Below are 23,545 nucleotides of genomic sequence, written 5' to 3'. Positions count from 1 at the left end.
AGAGAGTTAAACATGTTTGGAAGTATGTCCGGGTTTAAAGTAAATTTTGATAAATCGGAACTCATGGGGATAATAGCAACAGAGCAGGAGGTGGAACAAATGAAAAGATCCGGGTTCCGTTGGACCGACAGAAGTTTTCGGTACCTAGGTATACATATCCCAAGCGATCTTAATACACTATACCAGTTAAATTATGTACCACTAATAGCGGCAATCAGGAGAGATCTAATCCATTGGAAGAAAGGATGGTTATCGTGGTGGGGCCGCATAGCGGCGGTAAAACTGAATATACTACCAAGGTTACTCTTCCTCTTTCAGACTCTTCCAATTGCTGTCCCTAAGAGGGAGTTACAGAAAATACAAACAGAGGTGGGGGAATTTGTATGGGGAGGACGCCCAGCTCGACTATCAAAGAAAATAATGTGGAAGACAATAGAACAGGGAGGAAGAGGCATGCCAAATATTACTTGGTATTATTGGGCGGCGCAACTCAGGCAAATTGGGGCTTGGAGCAGTGTGGACCTATCTCCCGTAACAAGATTTGAGCAGATCTTTGTCCAGGAGGGTAATCTGCGGATAACATGTATAGATCCCTGACCCTAAATCCCTTTATTTCCCACTTACTTACAATATGGGGGAAACTTAAGAACATGAGGGGTACGCAGACCCGTTCCACTTATGCCTGGATAACTCAAGAACCAGGATTCCCTGGCGGGCGGGAGAATAATACATTTGCAATATGGTTTGATAAAGGGCTGATAAGATTTCGAGAACTCATAGAGGAGGGGAATCTTAAGAGCTTTGAAAAGTTACAACAAGAATACAATCTTCCACAGACTGACCTATATGCATACCTACAAGTAAAGAATTACATGAGCAAAGAAAAGTGGTTTAAAGATAAAGGGTTGGAGGGCGAGAAGTTTGAAAATTTATGGGAAGGAATAGGAGAGGGTGGGAAAGGAATCTCAAAGCTATATGAACATATAAGGGGCTCTGGGATGGTAAAGCTTCCCTATATGAGGGCTTGGGAGCAAGATCTTAAAATGGAAATTAATGAGGGGCAATGGAGGAATATTTGCAAAGACGTGAAAAAGGCATCAGTGTGTGTCCTAATTAAAGAAAATGCCTATAAGGTCCTGAGTTGTTGGTATTATACTCCAGACCGAATAAAGGCTATTTATCCTAATGCCTCGGACACCTGTTGGAGGTGTGAGGAGGGGAAAGGAACATATTTTCATATCTGGTGGGAATGCCCGATGATACAGACATACTGGGAGTTAGTTACCGGTTACATATCACTAGCGGTAGGAATTCAATTTTCTTGTGAACCCAAATGGTGTTTATTAGGTTTGGGAAAAAAGGGTGGGAAGAAATGGCAAAATAGAATTACACGAATGGGCCTGGCGGCAGCAAAAACAACCATAGCATTGAAATGGAAGCAGAAGCTGGGCCCTACAGGGCAAGATTGGAAGGGCAAACTTCAGCTAATGATGGGGTTGGAAAAATTGACGGACAGACGTAGGGGACACTATAATCCGAACGCGGAAGAGTGGTTACACTTAGCAGAGATTTGGAAAGATGATTAAAGGAGCAATAAACCTGGGGTACAAGATGCGGATGAGGAAGGGTGGGGGGGGGGGGGGGGGGGAGGGGGAGTTGGGAAGCTGGAGGGAGGGGGATTGAGAGCTCAGGGGGGGGGGGGGGAGGGGGGGGGAAATTTGATTGTGAAATTGCTTGAATGTTGCTGTTTTTGAAATTTCAAGGAGTATTTGTCTCCAGATGTTGTTATTTTGATATGTTAATAAAAACTTTTATAAATTAAAAAAAAAATAAAACCACTTTGCTATGTTTGGTCCACTCTAACAGACTAAAAGAAAAACTGGATGCTAGCGTCACCGTTTCAAAAGACAATTCAAAATCAGAAGATTTTCAGCCCTCTATTCTCTGTACTTGAGTTAAAATATGGAACTCTCTACTTATTGCTATCAGAACAGAAAACAGCTACCTCAGCTTCAGGAAGAGGCTAAAAACCTCTCTCTTCCCAAAGACTGCTTCACAACAATCCACTGACTTCTACCTCCTAGTATCATCCATTATCCTTGTTTTTGGTCTCATTCATTACACCAATGGTCTCCAATTGTTCTCATATCTCACACTAACATTATTGGCTTTTGTCTCACCTAGACTGTAAAACGGCAGTGAACCCTGGAAAGGGGATATTAGTGGCATACAAGAATTGATTTGATTTGACATGGAGACTCTGATCAATATCTGTCTCACCGGAGATCCTACAATCCAAAGAATCAAAACTGACCAAAACTACTACATGTACAAAAGATTCACAAAACAAAGGTTGCCACTATGATAACCATGCATTTCCCTTTTTGTCCTGTGTCATTGAAATTCCAGTGCTCTGTATTGACTTGTTGCCAGTATTTTGTTGACCTGCAATGTAACCATTTGTTTGCATTTAATAAAGAACCTTTTACAGATTTAAAAAAAAAAAAAAAACATTTTCACCTCTAGGTGAGGTGAATTTTCAATGCCCCATCCACTGACGAGCACCTCAGTCAAAGATGCCTTTGTTCAAGTAACCAAATTTGATCATACTAGAAATGTTGCTGCTGATTTTAGCACGAGTCCTTGTGACAATTATTTGGCCTGAGCCTGCTAAAGTTGATGCAGCAGTGCCTGGGCAACATAGCTCCCACAAATGGCAGAGTGGAGGGCAAGCCCTGCTTTCTCAAATATCCACCAGGAGACAAAACAAATACTGATAAGCTATGCAGTATATCAAATCCCATCCCCTTTCCCTTTCAGATATACAGGACAGACAATGTGTTTCTGTTACACAGAATTCCCTGCGGTGGGTTGACAGGGTCTCTCTCCCATTACTAGCAGATGCTGCATGCTTACTTTCTAAGAACTCCAGCTTGATGTTCTGAATGTTAAAGCAGACAGCATTGAAGCCTTTTGTAGGAGTCTCACTGCGGTTGACTTTCTGGGTGGTGAGTGAGTGCAGGACACTGGTCTTTCCAGCTCCATCCATGCCCAGCACCAAAATCTGCTTCTGTGGTAACGGTTTTTCCTACAGTAAGAGTGAAAGAGAGAGAGAGAGAAGGAAGTTAAAAATAAACGCTACGCTACACTAATGAATTTCCACTAAATTGTACAAGCTTTCAGAATCTTACTGGTGAAATTTTATGCACAAACCCTGTGTAAGTGACAGATATCTATCAATTCCAGTAGGTTCTTGGGTCACCTCTGTGCTGAGGCATGTAACAACTCTGATGCAAACCGTTCTCCTTTGAATATTACCAGCATGCCACTAAAATTCAGATTATTTACATCTGACCTGCAGATAAAGCGAAGATACATACCTGTAGCAGGTATTCTCCGAGGACAGCAGGTTGATTGTTCTCACATGTGGGGTCGACGTCCGCGTCGGCCCAGGAATCGGCATTTTGCAAGCAAAATATCAAAAAAGTTATGCCAGAGTCTTCTGGCACACATGCAGCGCGCACTGCACATGCGCAGACCAATTTTCCACCCGTCGCACGAAAGCGTTCCTCAGTTAAATCAAAAACATAAAAAGAAACAAATCAACTCCAAAGGGGAGGTGGGCGGGTTTGTGAGAACAATCAGCCTGCTGTCCTCGGAGAATACCTGCTACAGGTATGTATCTTCGCTTTCTCTGAGGACAAACAGGCTGCTTGTTCTCACATGTGGGGTATCCCTAGCAGCCAGGCTCACTCAAAACAATGAACATTGGTCAACTGAGCCTCGAAAAGGCGAGGACATAACATAGATTGACCTGAAACCATAAACAACTAACTGAGAGTGCAGCCTGGAACAGAACAAAAATGGGTCTAGGGGGGTGGAGTTGGATTCTAAACCCCGAAGAGATTCTGCAGCACTGACTGCCCAAACCGACTGTCGCGTCGGGTATCCTGCTGAAGGCAGTAGTGAGATGTGAATGTGTGGACTGATGACCATGTTACAGCCTTGCAAATCTCCTCAATGCAGGCTGACTTTAAGTGAGCCACTGACGCCGCCATGGCTCTAACATTGCAGTAAATATAGGGGGGGTGTCCAGCATCTTCCATATGTTTACCACACAGGGCAGAGAGTTACTGTACAGGCACAGCATTAATTGCAGTGCCAGAGAGCACAGGTGCTCCCACACTATCTGGCATGACATATAACGCGGTGTGGGTCCAGAAAAAATAGAGGTGCCCCCCACCCCACAACACTAATCCCTCCCTTGCACATCCAGATCTCTGCCCCCCTTCCACCCATACACACACAGTCCTTTTGATCCCCCTGTCCACAGTAATATCGCAATGACCACTAGGGGTCTCAATGGTCATTTTGGATCCTGGTGCAGTCCCAGGCCAGCAACAGAGGGTCTTAGCTGCCGTCCAGGCACCATGAGACCACTGAGACAAAGGGGTAGGTCTCAGGAGGGATGGGGAGAGGTTCAGGCTTAGAGGAGAAGGACTTTGGACTGGGAGGGAACAGGATTTTGCAGTGTAGTGGGGATCGGGAGGAGGAAAGATGCCATCGCATCTCACTCAGGGGCGTAGCCAGACACCCAATTTTGGGTGGGCCTGGGCCCAAGATGAGTGGACAGAAGAACTCTGCCCTGTCCCACAAGTGATTTGATCTCTCCCTCTCTCACCTGCATGCCATATAGTATCTCAAACATCCCCCTCCCCCATGTACCTTTTAAATAGCAGATTTCCACTGGCAGCGAGCAGCAACTAATACACACTGCTCATGTTGGCCCCACAGCCTTCCCTTTAATGCAACTTCCTGCTTCCGCATAGGCGGGAATACATCAGAGGGAAGGCTTTGAGGCCGGTGCAAACTGTATGTATCAGTTGCTGCAGGCTACGATCTGCTATTTACAAGGTATGCAGGAGGGACCGTTGTTGGGAGTTTTCTGTTGGTGGGGCTTGAGGATCCCTGCCAGCCACATCATGGTAAAATTATGTATCATACCTGATAATTTTCTTTCCATTAATCATAGCTGATCAATCCATAGACTGGTGGGTTGTGTCCATCTACCAGCAGGTGGAGATAGAGAGCAAACCTTTGCCTCCCTATATGTGGTCATGTGCTGCCGGAAACTCCTCAGTATGTCGATATCAAAGCTCCATCCGCAGGACTCAGCACTTAGAGAATTACACCCACGAAGGGACACTCTGCCCAGCTCACCACCGCCGAAACGGGGGAGGGGAATTAACCCAGCTCATCCCCACACAAGTGGGGGAGGGGAATCCGTCCAGCTCATCCCCGCGGAGCGGGAGAGGGACACCACACCCGCCGATGCGGGGGGATCTGGCTTATCCTGCAACCGCGGGAGGAGCTGACTGACCCTAACACCGCCGAAGCGGGAGGGGTACAAAGCTGCCCTACAGCCGCACGAAGCGGGAGGGAGTGCCGGCAGAATTTTAAGTCTCAATCCAGCCCCGTAAAACGGAGGGGAGAGGAATGCAGCAGCTCACTGTAACACAAACTCGTCTCAACTCTTGAAGAATCCAAGTGAAAAAACTTGAACACGAAGTCTTTCTGAAGTAACTGAAGACTAAACTTGAACCTGAAATGCAACCAGAATAAAAACAGCACAGATATCTGGGAGGGGCTATGGATTGATCAGCTATGATTAATGGAAAGAAAATTATCAGGTATGATACATAATTTTACCTTCCATATCATCATGCTGATCAATCCATAGACTGGTGGGATGTACCGAAGCAGTACTCACCCAGGGCGGGACATTGAAATCCCTGAACTCAACACTGAAGCTCCAAACCGGGCCTCCGCCCGAGCAGCCACAGTCAAGCGGAAATGCTTGGAGAATGTATGGGCCGATGCCCAAGTTGCCCCGCGGCCACATAAGCCGCTGCAATGGCTTCCTTGACCCATCTTGCCACTGTAGGCTTAGCAGCCTGCAGACCCTTACAAGGACCTGCAAACAGGACAAACAGATGATCCGATTTCCGGAAATCATTGGTCACTTCCAAGTATCTGATGATGACTCGTTTCACATCCAGATATTTAAGAGCAGAGTATTCCTCTGGGTAGTCCTCCCTACGAAAGGAAGGGAGACAGAGCTGCTGATTCACATGGAAGCGAGAAACAATCTTGGGCAGGAAAGAAGGCACTGTGCAAATAGTCACTCCTGCCTCAGTGAACTGCAGAAAAGGCTCTCGACAAGAGCGCCTGGAGCTCGGAAACTCTTCTGGCTGAAGTGATAGCCACCAAAAAGACTGCTTTCAACGTCAGGTCTTTCAGAGATGCCCTCAACAAGGGTTCAAAAGGCGGCTTCTGTAATGCTCTTAGCACCAGGTTGAGATTCCACGCAGGCACCACTGAGTGCAGAGGAGGGCACAGGTGCTTAACTCCCTTGAGAAAACGCACCACATCTGGCTGCGAAGCCAGGGAAGCACCCTTCAGGCGGCCCCTGAAGCAAGCCAGGGCCGCTACCTGGACTTTAAGGGAACTGAGCGACAGGCCTTTCTCCAGACCTTCTGCAGGAATGCCAACACTGAAGAAATTGGAGCAGTGAAAGAAGAAAATGAGCCTGCTTCACCACGCTGCCAAGGTACACCAAACCCTGGCGTAAGCAGTAAAAGTAGAGCGCTTCCTCGCTCTCAGCATAGTGGCGATGCCTTGTCTGAGAAGCCCTTCTTCCTCAGACGCTGCCGCTCAATAGCCAGGCCGAAAGACCAAAGGGGGAGGGATCCTCCATCACCACGGGACCCTTATGCAACAGGCCCTGCTCCACTGGCAGCCGCAGAGGATGGTCCACTGAGAGCCTGATCAAGTCCGCATACCAGGGACGTCTGAGCCAGACTGGACCCACCAGGATTATCCGGCCTGGATGCTTTGCCACCTGGTCTATCACCCTGCCCAACATGGGCCAGGGCGGGAACACATAGAGAAGCTCTTGTGCCGGCCACTGTTGGAGAAGAGCATCTACTCCCAGGGAGCGAGGGTCCCGTCCTCTGCTGAAAGAGCGCGGCACTTGGCCGATGACGCCATCAGGTCTAGGCTCGGCTGGCCCCAGCGCTTCGTGATGCTCAAGAACGCCTGAGCAAATAGCTGCCACTCTCCGGGCTCCAAGGTATGGCGACTGAGAAAGTCCGCCTTGACATTCATGACTCCGGCAATGTGGGCCGCTGACAGCTGCTCCAGGTTCGCTTCCGCCCACTGGCAGAGATTCATAGCCTCCTTGGCTAGAGGGGCGCTCTTGGTACCTCCCTGGCGGTTGACATAGGCCACAGCCGTGGCATTGACCAACAGGACCCGTACTGGCTTCAACGCCAGTACCGGGATGAACTCCAACAACACCAACCGAATGGCTCTGAGTTCCAGGAGGTTGATAGACCACTTGCCTCTGCAGGAGACCAGAGCCCCTGCGCTGTCCTTCCCAAGCAGTGGGCTCCCCAGCCCAACAAAGAGGCGTCTGTCGTGACGACAATCCACTCCGGGGTCACCAGAGGCATTCCTGCAGACAACTTGTCTGTCTGCGTCCACCAGCTCAGCGCCTTGCGCACTGCTAGGTCCAAGGGAAGGCGCACAGCATAATCCTCCGACATCGGAGTCCAGCGCAGCAGCAGAGATTGTTGTAGTGGTCTCATATGAGCCCTGGCCCAGGGCACTACTTCCATCGTGGCCGTCATAGAGCCCAACAGCTGCACGTAGTCTCAAGCCCGAATAGGAGAGGCTACTAGGAACTAGTCCACCTGAGCCTGAAGCTTGACAATCCGATTGTCTGGCAGGAACACTCTGCCCACTTGGGTGTCGAATCGAACTCCCAGAAACTCCAGGGACTGAGTCGGGCGCAGCTGGCTTTTCTCCCAGTTGATGATCCATCCCAGGGAGCTCAAAAGAGCAACCACCCGGTTCACAGCTTTGCCGCACTCTGCATAAGAGGGGGCTTGGATCAACCAGTCGTCCAGATAAGGATGGACTTGAACTCCTTCCTTCCTCAGGAAGGCCGCGATGACCACCATTACTTTGGAGAAGGTCCGCTGAGCAGTAGCCAACCCGAACGGGAGGGCTCTGAACTGGAAGTGTCGGCCCAGGACTGCAGAACGCAGAAAGCGTTGATGAGGAGGCCAGATGGGAATATGCAAGTACGCTTCCTTGATGTCCAAGGATGCCAGGAACTCTCCTGCCTTCACTGCCGCTATAAAAGAGCGGAGGGTCTCCATGCGAAAGTGCCGAACTTTCAAGGCCCAATTGACCCCTTTGAGGTCGAGGATAGGCCGTACAGAACCTCCTTTCTTTGGCATCACAAAGAAAAAGGAGTAACGTCCCTTGCCAAGCTGATTTTCTGGCACCGGAACGACCGCCCCCAGGCGGATCAGATTGTCCAAGGTCTGCTGCACTGCCACAGCTTTGACCGGAGACTTGCAGGGAGAGAGTACAAACCCGTCTTTTAAGGGTCGGCAGAACTCTACCTTGTAGCCGTCTCTGATGACTTCCAGCACCCAAGCGTCTGAAGTTATTGTGGTCCACTCGCCCATAAACGAGGACAGCCGTCCTCCAATCTGCACTGGGGCGTGTACCAAGGCCCCGTCATTGGGTACGAGACCCTGGGGGAGAACCGGAGGGAGCACCTCCGGGACGGCGGTCTCTGCGAAAGGAATGCTGCTTGGGGGAGAACTTCCTCTTGAAGGAAGAGGGGGCAGAGGAGCCCGACCTGCCCGGGCGGTACAGACGGGCTTCCTGAAACCGTCCTCTGGAGGTACCAGGGCGAGTACTAGCCCGAGCCCTGACCTCTGGTAACTTCTTGCCCTTATACGTGCCGAGATCGGTCACGATTTTGTCCAGCTCGACCCCAAAGAGCAGCTTGTCTTTAAAAGGCAATCCAGCCAGGCGGGATTTAGAGGCGTGGTCAGCAGACCAATGCTTCAGCCAAAGCCACCGCCGCGCAGAGATTGTCTGAGCCATGCCTTTAGCTGAGGCTCTCAAGACGTCATACAGCAAGTCTGCCAAATAGGCTAAGCCCGATTCCAGGGCCGGCCAATCAGCCCTCAAGGAATGATCCGAGGGGGAAGCCCGCTGCACAATAGTCAGGCACGCCCTGGCCACATAGGAGCCGCAAACTGAGGCCTGCAAACTTAAAGCAGCCGCCTCAAAGGACGACCTTAAGGCCGCCTCCAATCTTCTGTCTTGGGCGTCCTTTAGGGCCGTGCCACCTTCCACTGGCAACGCCGTTTTCTTAGTCACCGCAGTGATTAAAGAATCCACGGTAGGCCACAGAAAGGCCTCACGTTCACTTACAGGCAAAGGATAGAGGCGGGACATAGCCCTAGTCACTTTAAGGCTCGCTTCCGGGACATCCCATTGAGCCGAAATTAAGGTGTGCATGGCATCATGCACGTGGAAGGTTCTAGGTGGGCGTTTCGTCCCCAGCATAATGGCAGAGCCAACAGGGGCTGAGGGAGAGACGTCCTCCGGAGAGGAAATCTTCAAAATGCCCATGGCCTGCACAAACAGGTTGAGCAAATCCTCTGAGCCAAAGAGTCGCGCTGCAGAGGGGTCATCCGCTCCATCCGAGCGGGGATCCGTCTCCTCCAAGGAATCCGCAAAGGACCGTTGGGAGAACTCAGATACGCTGCCCTCATCTACATCGGAGGAGACAAAGTCCTCCAAGGCCTGGGAATCAACCCGAGGGCGTTTACCTCCGGGGGCCTCAACCTCTTTACCTGACGAGGGAGCAGGGGCAGCGTTCTGCATAAGGAAGGCCTGATGCAGCAGCAAAATAAACTCGGGGGAGAAACCCCCCAGACTGTGCACTTCCGCAGCCTGGGCAACCGCCCTAGACGCACCCTCAACCGGCGCTCGCAAGAGCGGGGGAGAGACATGCTGCGCATCCAAGATGGCGTCCGGCACGACACTCCGCGAAGGAGCCGCGCGGGAAAAACGGCGCTTAATTTTAGCCGCCTTTGTGCCGTCGCCCAAATTAAGGGCGTTCATGGCATTAATGTCTCCTACCTCAAGGGCGGCCCAAGAAGAAGCCGTCCGAGCCGCGTGGCCGGCCAAGATGGCGGAGGCGAGGAGCGGGGGATGGGCGTTTATGGCGGGAAAAACCGCCACACCAGAGGAAGGACCGGGACACTCATCGGTCACAAAACTGTCACCCAACAAGGGCGAATCAGACTTTAAGACCCCCGCATCCCCTCTAGAAGCGCCCAAGCGATCCGGGGAGCGACTCTTTACGCCCTCGCCCTCCGACGCCATATGCCACGAGGAGATAAATCGGGGAACCCCCTGCCCGCTATAAAAAGGTAAAAATTACCTGCTTTCCGCTCCGAGCTGTAACGACCTGGTGTCCCATTGAGTAGCTGCAATGAACGTTTAAATAAACGTCGAAATAAACGCCTTTAAGGACGTTCAAAATTTTTTTTTTTTTTTTTTTTTTTAACGGAGCCAGCGGGAGGGGGGAGAAAAGGAGGGACCTGGCACCACCAGGTTTGCACTTGCTCAAAAGAGCCCTCAACCCCAGGCACTCAACAAAACCTAAAAATTAGGCTTGGAGGCCTAGCCAGAGCTGCTGCTGTGTGTGACCACCACCTGCTGAGATAGAGAACATACTGAGGAGTTTCCGGCAGCACATGACCACATATAGGGAGGCAAATGTTTGCTCTCTATCTCCACCTGCTGGTAGATGGACACAACCCACCAGTCTATGGATTGATCAGCATGATGATATGGAAAGGTGTATTTCTACTGTGTGGGCCTGAGCCCAAAGTGGCTACGCCACTGATCTTTCTTGACACATGCCGGGCACCACAGGATTGCTGATAGCACTGCTGCATGTACTGCCACTCACTGAGGTGGTGGAAATATGCCCACACTATCATTAGTTGTGATAGACAGCACACAGTAATAACCCTCATACTAGCTGCCACAGCCAGCCACTTCTCTGCCTGCCCAGGTCATGCCCACTGCCATGTTAAGCAGCTAACGTGATATTTTTCCCATGCACTTCTGTTTTTAATGCGGTAGACGGTATATAGGTCCACCATGCTATTGTCTACCATGCAGTAAAAACCACATTATCTACTTAAAGCAGCTTAGTAAAAGGGCTCTTTGTGTTTGTTTCATTTTGGAGCAGAGATGTTTGCTTTCTCCAGGTTTCTTCTTCCAGTCTTCACCTTGTGAATACCAAGTCCTTCTCTGAGGTTTCAGTTTATGTTTATTCCAGTTCAATGTACCGCCCTTTATTTTACATAGCAAGGAGGTTTGATTTAAGTAGTACCACAGAATGGCAGTATATCAAATCTCTTCCATCTTTCTGACCAGGTTACTGTCCTGATGGTCCAAGCAGAAGAAAACACATCACCACCTCAACCAGAACAAGACCTAGATCCTACCAAATTCTCTGCTACACTCACCATCACATCCTTTACTCTTTTCAGTCAAGATTTCCTCATTACATTTATGAAACTATAATATATATATATACACACACACACACACACACACACACACACATATACATACACACACACACACACACACACACACACCTTCTAGATCAAGGTAGTTAAATAAAAATACAAAAATTATGTAATAGAAAAGAACGGCAATAATAAAACAGGAAAGACCTGAACTCTATCATACAAGACAACCACACTCTCATATAATGGGTTACAGATACACCAAAAGAATTTTTACAAATTGCAGCCTCAATAAATCCTCACTTCCAAATCATTAACAATATCAAAGCCTTGACAAAAGTAAAAACTTTTTAAAATATAGACTTAAATTTCCTCACGTTCACTTCAGCTCGTATGCTTTTTGGTAAATCATTCCATAAGCTTTCTCTTCTCCAGTCCCCTCTTACTCTAGCCCTAGACGGAATCACCATTCTGAAATCCTGTAAGGATCTAAGCACCCTACCTGGTATATAGGATATTGCTAAAGAACTTAAAGGGACCTTTCACTAAGGTGCGCCGAAAAATGGCCTGCGCTGTTGTAGGCACATGTACTGGATGCACGCAGGAGTCCATTTTTCAGCACGCCTGCAAAAAAGGCCTTTTTTGGGCCAAAAATGAACGTGCGAAACAATAAAAATCAGCGCGTATCCATTTTGGGCCTGCGACCTTACTGCCACCCACTGAATTAGCGGTAAGGTCTTGCGCGTTAAGTGGGCGGTAATCATCAGCGCGCATACACTGCCGATTACCGCCCGGTTAGCGCCACACGGTAGAAAATAACAAATATTTTCTGCCGCTTGTATTGGACGCATGTAAAAAATTGAATTACTGCCTAGGGCATGCGGTAGCCGAGCGTTGGTTCCAAATTGACGCGCCTTAGAGGCATGTAAGCGCCTACAAGCCTTAATAAAAGGGCCCTTAAATAAGGTGTTTGCAATTCATAATAAGCCTTATGTGCCAATGTAAGTATCTAACAAAAGCCCAATGCCCTGTGTACTCAAAAGACTGTTAATTGTATACAGCAGGTAGTATTGGATAGTTATTACCCTTTTAATTTATTGGACCTCAGGGCATTTCAGTATCACCAGAGCTAACTCGCTCACGGTTCACCTGCTTCTTCATTGGTCCATTTTAATCTTCTTAATTCCACATTTCCATATATTTTTGTGCTTTTTTTCTTTTTTCAAATTTTTAATTTAGTTAAAAGTTCACTTAACTTGAGCATGAATGCTGACATGTAGCCTGTTTCGCATAAGCTGCGTCAGGTTTCGGTCCACCAGTCACGTCTCTTACCACGTTTGAATTTAGGATTTATGTGCCAATGTAAGCAGCACCTTAAAATGGATTCTAAATCAACTCCCTCAGTGACCCTCCCAGAAAGAGGCAATGTCAGCAGAGCGATCTTTTGGATTCACACCATGCCAGTTCTTCCCAAACATTTTACTGGCTATAACCCCATCTAAAAGAGTAAAAAATTCATGCAACCACAGCCCCTCTGTCTTGCCATCTTTGCCTCTTTCCAGGCTGAATTCTAGTATCTAATATAATAAAACGCACCGTGAACGTTCTAATGAGGACAACGTTCTGAAGCCATCTGACGTCACTCCCTAGGGTTCGTGGAGTTCGTGGTGTTCGTGGTGTGAAGCCATCCAGCCGTCTCTGCCCCGCCCTCGCGTCTAAACAAACAAATCCGGAAGCGAAGCGTCAGGGAAGGAGGCGGCGCTCCCGACGTCTAGCCTTCCCTTCGCTGTGTTCCGCCTTCAAAACAAGGCGGAACACAGCGAAGGGAAAGCTAGACGTCGGGAGCGCCGCCTCCTTCCCTGACGCTTCGCTGCACGAACCGCCACGGAGGTAAAGTTAAAAAGAATAAAAAAAAAAAAAAAAGGGATGCATGGATGCGAAGGGGTGGGGGGGGCATGGATGCGAAGGGGGGGGCATGGATGCGAAGGGGGGGGGCATGGATGCGAAGGGGGGGGGGAGAGGGGAGAAGAGGGCGGGCCAGGCTGGGACATGGGAGAGAGAGTAGCATGGATGCGAGGGGGGGGTCATGGAAGGGCGAGAGGGGACTTGCTGGAAAAGGATGAATGGAGGCGGCAGGGGACAGAGGAGCATGGATGGGTATGGATTAGGAGGGCAGGGCACAGGGAGAGAGGGGAATAACTGGAAATGGATGAATGGAGGGGGCAGGGGACAGAGGAGCATGGATGGACATGGATTGGGAGGGCAGGACTCAGGGAGAGAGGGAAATTGCTGGATAGGGAAAAATGGAGGGGCCAGGTGACAGATGAGCATGGATGGGCATGGATTGGAAGGGCAGGACTCAGGGAGAGGGGAATTGCTGGATAGGGATGAATGGAGGGGACAGATGGGCATGGATGGATATGGATTGCAGAGCAGGCCTCGGGCAGAGAGGGGAAATGCTGGATAGGGAAAAATGGAGGGGCCAGGTGACAGAGGAGCATGGATGGGCATGGATTGGAAGGGCAGGACTCAGGGAGAGGGGAATTGCTGTATAGGGATGAATGGAGGGGACAGATGGGCATGGATGGATATGGATTGCAGAGCAGGCCTCAGGCAGAGAGGGGAAATGCTGGATAGGGAAAAATGGAGGGGCCAGGTGACAGATGAGCATGGATGGGCATGGATTGGAAGGGCAGGCCTCAGGGAGAGGGGAATTGCTGGATAGGGATGAATGGAGGGGACAGATGGGCATGGATGGATATGGATTGCAGAGCAGGCCTCAGGCAGAGAGGGGAAATGCTGGATAGGGAAAAATGGAGGGGCAGGTGACAGAGGAGCATGGATGGGCATGGATTGGAAGGGCAGGACTCAGGGAGAGGGGAATTGCTGGATAGGGATGAATGGAGGGGACAGATGGGCATGGATGGATATGGATTGCAGAGCAGGCCTCAGGGAGAGAGGGAAAATGCTGGATAGGGAAAAATGGAGGGGCCAGGTGACAGAGGAGCATGGATGGGCATGGATTGGAAGGGCAGGACTCAGGGAGAGGGGAATTGCTGGATAGGGATGAATGGAGGGGACAGATGGGCATGGATGGATATGGATTGCAGAGCAGGCCTCAGGCAGAGAGGGGAAATGCTGGATAGGGAAAAATGGAGGGGCCAGGTGACAGAGGAGCATGGATGGGCATGGATTGGAAGGGAAGAACTCAGGGAGAGGGGAATTGCTGCATAGGGATGAATGGCGGGGACAGATGGGCATGGATGGATATGGATTGCAGGGCAGGCCTCAGGCAGAGAGGGGAAATGCTGGATAGGGATGAATGGAGGGGGCAGGTGACAGACAAACATGGATGGCCATGGATTGGGAGGGCAGGGCTCAGGGACAGAGGGGAATTGCTGGAAAAGGATGAATGGAGGGGGCAGGGGACAGATGGCCATGGATTGGGAGGGCACGGCTCACACTGTCTCTCTCATATACAATGTCTTTCTGACTCTCACTCTCACACACTCTGTCTCACACAGTATCACATTCACTCTCTATGTGCCACACAGTCACTCACACACTCGCTTGGTGTCATACACTCACTCTCACAGAGAATCTGTGTCTCACACACACTCTGTCTCTTGCCCACACACACACACACTCTCTCACACTGTGTCTCACATACACACTTGCACACACTCTCATTCTCACACACACTCTCTCACAAACACACTCACACCCAGACTCACTCTCTCTCTCACATACTCACACTTTCACTCTGACTCTCAAACACTCACTCTCACATACACTCTCCCAAACATACACACTCCAAGGAAAACCTTGCTAGCGCCCGTTTCATTTGTGTCAGAAACGGGCCTTTTTTACTAGTCAGTTAATAATGCTGCTGTAGGCCTCACCTCCTGTTTAGCATGTGCAGGCCAAGTTACTTATTCATTTATTTATCAGTAAAAATTTAAAGCCTACACTATCCACAATTTTAGGTGAGGTAGCCAACTTATACAATAGCACACAAAATAATTTCAAAAACAATCCCACATGCTGTCATTATCAAAGTTCTGCCTAACTAATTTTCTGAAATGAAAATGGCTGAAACATCTGAAACCGCCTTAAACTGCATCAGTCCAGCAAAACCTTATTTATATAAATCAGGTCAATCAAAGGGCTGTTTAAACAGCAAAGCTTATAAAATTGAAGTTTAGCTCTTAGTTCTCATAGAAATGCGCTCCACATAGAAGGGTCTTTTTTTCCCCATTTCATTTTGAAAAAAAAAAAAAAAAGTCTTTTACTGAAATGCTTCACAATGCAAAAAATTACATGACAAGAACCTACTGATACAAGCAGAACAATATGTTTTTAAAACAGCACATACAGTGGGGGAAATAAGTATTTGATCCCTTGCTGATTTTGTAAGTTTGCCCACTGACAAAGACATGAGCAGCCCATAATTGAAGGGTAGGTTATTGGTAACAGTGAGAGATAGCACATCACAAATTAAATCCGGAAAATCACATTGTGGAAAGTATATGAATTTATTTGCATTCTGCAGAGGGAAATAAGTATTTGATCCCCCACCAACCAGTAAGAGATCTGGCCCCTACAGACCAGGTAGATGCTCCAAATCAACTCGTTACCTGCATGACAGACAGCTGTCGGCAATGGTCACCTGTATGAAAGACACCTGTCCACAGACTCAGTGAATCAGTCAGACTCTAACCTCTACAAAATGGCCAAGAGCAAGGAGCTGTCTAAGGATGTCAGGGACAAGATCATACACCTGCACAAGGCTGGAATGGGCTACAAAACCATCAGTAAGACGCTGGGCGAGAAGGAGACAACTGTTGGTGCCATAGTAAGAAAATGGAAGAAGTACAAAATGACTGTCAATCGACAAAGATCTGGGGCTCCACGCAAAATCTCACCTCGTGGGGTATCCTTGATCATGAGGAAGGTTAGAAATCAGCCTACAACTACAAGGGGGGAACTTGTCAATGATCTCAAGGCAGCTGGGACCACTGTCACCACGAAAACCATTGGTAACACATTACGACATAACGGATTGCAATCCTGCAGTGCCCGCAAGGTCCCCCTGCTCCGGAAGGCACATGTGACGGCCCGTCTGAAGTTTGCCAGTGAACACCTGGATGATGCCGAGAGTGATTGGGAGAAGGTGCTGTGGTCAGATGAGACAAAAATTGAGCTCTTTGGCATGAACTCAACTCGCCGTGTTTGGAGGAAGAGAAATGCTGCCTATGACCCAAAGAACACCGTCCCCACTGTCAAGCATGGAGGTGGAAATGTTATGTTTTGGGGGTGTTTCTCTGCTAAGGGCACAGGACTACTTCACCGCATCAATGGGAGAATGGATGGGGCCATGTATCGTACAATTCTGAGTGACAACCTCCTTCCCTCCGCCAGGGCCTTAAAAATGGGTCATGGCTGGGTCTTCCAGCACGACAATGACCCAAAACATACAGCCAAGGCAACAAAGGAGTGGCTCAGGAAGAAGCACATTAGGGTCATGGAGTGGCCTAGCCAGTCACCAGACCTTAATCCCATTGAAAACTTATGGAGGGAGCTGAAGCTGCGAGTTGCCAAGCGACAGCCCAGAACTCTTAATGATTTAGAGATGATCTGCAAAGAGGAGTGGACCAAAATTCCTCCTGACATGTGTGCAAACCTCATCATCAACTACAGAAGACGTCTGACCGCTGTGCTTGCCAACAAGGGTTTTGCCACCAAGTATTAGGTCTTGTTTGCCAGAGGGATTAAATACTTATTTCCCTCTGCAGAATGCAAATAAATTCATATACTTTCCACAATGTGATTTTCCGGATTTAATTTGTGATGTGCTATCTCTCACTGTTACCAATAACCTACCCTTCAATTATGGGCTGCTCATGTCTTTGTCAGTGGGCAAACTTACAAAATCAGCAAGGGATCAAATACTTATTTCCCCCACTGTATACCCCCATTTAGTAAGCTGCAAGTTAATGCCGACACAGCCCATTCACTTTGAACGGGCTGTGTTGACACTGCCATGCAACTTAGTAAACAAGGCTGATAGTTATCAGAGCAAAACCAAAACCACTGGAGCCTTTATGGATCAAGGGCTGATAGTTATCAGAGCAAAACCAAAACCACTGGAGCCTTTATGGATCAAGGGCTGATAGTTATCAGAGCAAAACCAAAACCACTGGAGCCTTTATGGATCAAGGGCTGATAGTTATCAGAGCAAAACCAAAACCACTCGAGCCTTTATGGATCAAGGGCTAATGACACTGCTGTCTAGGGTTTAAAAAAATATATGTTTTTTTTTGTAGCTGTGATCCTTTAAGTGTGGCTCCTTCCCAGGCATTCATACCCATGAATGTGGGGCCCTTTTACTAAGCTGCGCTAAAAAGTGGCCTGAATTATGACTAACGATTAGATTAAGATATTATTTCTTTTTGGTTTAGTTAGCAATTGTCTATGAACGTGATGAATGAACGCTGTATTTCCTGGAAATGTCCAGTATTTTTTTTTTTGTAATGTAATCCGCATTGAACTATAAGGTATATGGTGGAATATAAGTTTTGTTGTTAATGTTAAGTGTTGTTGCTCAGATACAGTACAGTCTCAAGTATCATACCTTTGCTAATTCAACCATCCGGCATTTCTGACAGACCCCCACAGTGGCATCATCACATTTATTTCTATTACAAATCTTTTTTTACAGCAAGCACATGCACGGTAATTATGCTGCGGAATATGCTATAGGGTTGTTAATAAACAATTTTTGAAAATTAGGAATTCTAGGCCTTTGTTTATGAATTGTTTTCTGTATTATCTGACTTTTCACTTATCCGACAATGGGTTGGTCCCGTTTACGTCAGATAATTGAGAACGTACTGTATCATCCTTGCCTCTACCACCTCCTCTGGGAAGCAGTTCCATACAAAGAATTATTTTCCTACATTATTCCTGAGTCTATCCCCTTTTATCCTTATCCTATGCACCCCCTCCCCCCCCCATTTCCAGAGCTTTCCTTTAATTGACAAAGATTGCTTTACTTTGGGTACTTTATTTCTTCAGAGCAGGTGTAATTTGCGTGCATGAATGTGCTGGTATAAACATGTGTATTTTTATAAAATATGCACATAAAAATGCAAATCTTGCCCCTGCTCTGCTTATTCTCTGCCCTGGGAACACCTACGTATACAGGACTCGATTCTATATACGGTGCCTGTAAAAACTGTCGCTGAAAAAATTTCCGCCTAGGCATATTCTATAAACCGTGCCTAGATTTAGGCACGGTTTATAGAATACAACTAGCGGCCATGACGGCGCCTAACTCTAGGCGCACCCATTTACGCCAAGTGGCGTAAATAGGCACGGAGCAGGTGTATTCTATAACCTTGCACGTAAATTTTCAGAACACCCACAACCTGCCCATTCCACGCCCCCTTTCTGGCAGCGCACATTAGAATTTACGCGCATCACTTTATAGTAGTAAATTGCATATAAATTCTATCACCAATTAATGTCAATAATTGTTTAAGCGGCAATTATCGGCGCTGACTGGCTTATTAAGATAACTAAACTGCATGCGCAAATCCAGAATATGACCAGATTTGCATGCACAATTTTGGTCAAGCTATATGGAATCTGGAGGAAATTGTATAAAAGTATGCACTATATTTCCATACATCTAGTTTTATGCATTTATACTACTCCTGAGCAATTAAAAAAAATATCTTATTTCAGCATGTAAAAATGTCATTCTACACTCTCAATTCCTTTAGAAAATTATCCCCTAGAAGAACAACTCAATTCATTGAAAAACATACCTTAGGCTTCAGAAGCCATTTTCACTGAATAAATGAATATGAATGGAAAGCCGACCAGATACAGCAAGAGCGCTATATGTTTTTACAAGGTTTTCATAAAGTGGCTTTGCAAGAATTAAGATGTTCCAAAAATTCCTGACTTGTGAATCAAATTTTAAAAAAACAAAACCTACTTTCCATTCTACCTCCACACCCTTCTGGAAGGGAGGAAAGTGATACATCTCAAACTAAACACAAGTCCAAACACATTCAGTTCTGACAGCCACAGTGCTACTGCCCCAGCTCCAGGGAAAAGTTCCAGAAGCCACGCCAAGCTGAAGAATGTTGAACTTAGATGAACTCTAATAGAGAGACTTCTCCATTTCTTCCTTTACAGGATGGGCTACAGGATGCCAGTGTATTACAAGCCTCTTATTAAACCTTTGCCCCATCTCCTGAAACAAGTTTTCACCGGGGGGGGGGGGGGGGGGGCACAATATCTCTAAATGGGTTATTATTATTATTAATAATAATAATGTCAAAACTTATAACCCGCACTAGCCTTTCAGTTCAGAGCAGTTTACAGAAGAAGATTCTGGTTAGTCCCTAGGAATTACAAACAATTTAAAAGATTCAATGTACAAACTAAAAAATATATCTTAATCTAGATCATCTAATTAAACCTATACTGAATTTAGTACATATTTCCTCAATAAAAATGTTCTTATATTTTGACAAAACGCCATATAGGAACCAGATGACTTAATTATATTTGAAATTTCTTTCCCAAACCTGGTTGCCTGGAAAGATAGCAAATATTTATTTATTGCATTTGTATCCCACATTTTCCCACCTATTTGCAGGCTCAATGTGGCTTACAGAGTTTTGTTATGACAGTCATTCCAAGATATCAGATACATATTCAAAACATTTCAGCCTTTTATACCCCTAGGAAAGGGAAAAGAAAAAAAAATCATCATTTCCCGTCCTATTATCTCTATTATTTACTGCTAACTTAAAATGTCCATAAAAATAAGATGGAACCAGGCCATATAAGGTTTTATAAAGAAAGTATTACAATTTAAATAAAATTCTGGTACCCATCGGTAACCAATGCATACTGTGACTGTAATGAACCTCACTTCTAAGCCAGGGCATGTGGAGTATGATCTCAATTGCTCAAATTTATTGCTAATGCTCACCATAGTACTTATACCCATGGCTGGCCCAATCAAGAGTAGGCAGTTGCCTAAGACAACTATGGATCCTACAGCCACACAATGTATACACATGCCTGTCTCTCATCTCCCACTATCACACTTCCTCTGTCTCCCCATATATTCCCCACCCCTCACACACATAGCACTCCTGCCACTTGTGCGCACAATACACACATATACTTCCATTAGGCTGGAAAGAATAACAAAGCATGATACCCCACCTCGATCACACAGGCAGGAAGAACCTCAATACAGAATAAATGATCACAAAGCAGAAAATCCTAGGTGTAATTTTGACTAATAGCAGACCTGCAGGTACAAGCTTTGGTTAAAAAGACTTTTAACATGATGAAAAAGCTGAGAAGGGTAAGAAAATACTTTGATCTTGACGCTTTTAAACTAATTGTACAAAGCTTTATATTGGGCCAGATAGGTACTAGTACAGTAGTCTATCTGGGATGTTTCAAGTCTTTATTAAAGAAGATTACTACTACTTATCACTTCTATAGCGCTACAAGGCATACGCAGCGCTGTACACCATACACAAAAAGACAGTCCCTGCTCAAAGAGCTCACAATCTAAAAGACAATCCAAAATATGGTTGTTCATCTTATATTCTCGGCTTATAAATCTGATAAGGCTTTACTCTTATTAATCAAGTTGCATTGGGTGCCGGCTGAGGCCCGCCTGTATTTAAACTTCAGTACTTTTGGGGCCCTTTTACTAAGGTGCGCCAAAAAATGGGCTGCGCTAGTGTAGGCGCATGTTTTGGGTGTGCGCAGGTCCATTTTTCAGCGTGCCTGTAAAAAAGGGCTTTTTAAAATGTTTGCCGAAAATGGACGTGCGGCAAAATAAAAATTGGTGTGCGTCCAATTTGGGTCTCAGACCTTACCACCAGCCACTGACTTAGCGGTAAGGTCTCACGCTGTAACTATGTGGTAATAGTCTACGTGCGTAGAATGACGATTACCGCCCGGTCTCTGCCGCACGCCAGAAACTAAAAATTATTTTCCCGCGCATGTGACGGACGCATGTCAAAAATGAAATTACCGCAAGGTAGCCGGGCAGTAACTCAAAATTGACGCACATTGGGCATGCATAGGCACCTACGCGGCTTAGTAAAAGGGCCCCTTTGTTTTAAAAATACTTTATGGCGAGGCACCAATGTATAGGAAAGATTTTATGTCTTTTGTCCAGGTCAAAAAGTACTTCTATAAGAAATCCACTTCTTTTACAATTTCCTAGTCCACAAGGAATACACTCTAAGCAGATTTTCAACTACTTGTAGCAGTACAAGTTTGGAATTCTCTTCTGGTTAAGATTTGTATAATTTCGTATTATTTGGTTTTTAGGAAAACATTTAAAAACTTACCTTTTTAACAAATACCTTTTGTCTGTTTAGAATGACTTTCAGGCTCATTTTCTAAAGAGAAGGACACCCATCTTTCGACACAAATCAGAAGATGGGTGTCATTTTCACAGGCTCACCCAAATCGGTATAATTGAAAGTCGATTTTGGGCGTCCCCAACTGCTTTCCGTTGCAGGGACAACCAAAGTTCACGGGGGCGTCGGAGGTGCAGCGAAGGCAAGACTTGGGTGTGCCTAACACATGGACGTCCTCGACCCATAATGGAAAAAAAAAAAGGGCGTCCCTGACTAGCACTTGCACGACTTTTCCTGGTCCTATTTTTCTTATGACCAAGGCACAAAAACGTGCCTGAACTGACCAGATGACCACCAGAGAGAATCAGGGATCACCTCCCCTTACTCCCCCAGTGGGCACTAACCCCCTCCCATCCTAAAAAAAAATCTTTAAAAATATTTTGTGCCAGCCTCTATGCCAGCCTGGAGCAGTTTTAGTGGGTACAGGCAGGCGGACCCAGGCCCATCCCCCCACCTGTTACACTTGTGGTGGTAAATGTGAGCCCTCCAAAACCCACCACATACCCACTGTACCCACATCTAGGTGCCTCCCTTCACCCGTAAGGGCTATGGTAGTGGTGTACAGTTGTGTGTAGTGGGGTTGGGGGGCTCAGCACACAAGATAAGGGAGCTATGTACCTGGGAGCAATTTATGAAGTCCACTGCAGTGCCCCTTAGGGTGCCCGGTTGGTGTCCTGGCACATAAGGGAGACCAGTGCACTACGAATGCTGGCTCCTCCCACGACCAAAGGGCTTGCATTTGGTCGCTTCTGAGATGGGCGTCCTTGGTTTCCATTATTGTCGAAAATCAGAAACGACCAAGTCTAGGGACGACCAAATTTCAAGATTTGGGTGTCCCCGACCGTATTATCGAAACAAAGATGGACGTCCGTCTTGTTTCTATAATACGGGTTTCCCCGCCCCTCCATCGGGATGTTTTGCAAGGACATCCTCAACAAAACTTGGGCGTCCATTTCAATTATGCCCCTCTTTATATACTTATGTGAAGTTAATGAATTCTTATTGCCTTACAAATTGATTATTGATTCTTCAGGTTTTGTCTTAATTCTTAAATAAGTGTGATTAGCACTGAACTGCAAGGTTGTAGAGCAATATAAGAATGTATCATCAGAAATTTGCAGACAAAAAAACTGAACTGAAAGCTCAAAGAAGCCCAGGTTGTGCACACCAGAAAAAAAGAACTAGGCATGCATTTCTGACTGCATCATGCAAAATACAGGGCTGCACATTTCCCCAAACTAACAAAGAAAATTCAAACCTCCACCAAAAGAATAAAATTCTGTATAATCCTGGGACACAGTTCAGCAAGGGGGCAAAATGTGTCACAACAGAAGCACTCTCACATGAATATTCACTCTAATACACACACTTTCCTCTCTGTTATCTCCATCTCCCCACAAACAGCATCCACAAACCCAGGAATATTCACCCCCCATGAACTTTGAACCCATCCCACAAACAAAACAGCACACATACACCCATCCGTATCCTAACCTACACCATACAATTCAAACCCTCTCTCCACACACCATCTCCAAAACACAGGCACACATCTACCATAACTTTCCTCATGCACACCATACCCCCACAGTATACAGCCCTATTCCCCATACATTCCAAAAATACATATGTCCCTTGATGCTTTCA

General features: G+C 46.8%; 1 protein-coding gene across 1 annotated transcript in view; it reads right to left on the bottom strand.

Moving 5' to 3' along the window:
* The window catches only part of ARL9 (ADP ribosylation factor like GTPase 9), a 58,580-nt gene that overhangs the window by 19,264 nt on the left and 15,771 nt on the right, over positions 1-23,545 (bottom strand). The window contains exon 2 of the mRNA XM_030194555.1: positions 2,917-3,088. Coding sequence (XP_030050415.1) covers positions 2,917-3,088 — 172 coding nt within the window. The remainder of the gene's footprint in view (positions 1-2,916; positions 3,089-23,545) is intronic.

This window comes from Microcaecilia unicolor, chromosome 2, assembly GCF_901765095.1.
Source record: "Microcaecilia unicolor chromosome 2, aMicUni1.1, whole genome shotgun sequence".
NCBI lineage: Eukaryota > Metazoa > Chordata > Amphibia > Gymnophiona > Siphonopidae > Microcaecilia > Microcaecilia unicolor.
This window is presented reverse-complemented; position numbering and strand designations above follow the sequence as displayed.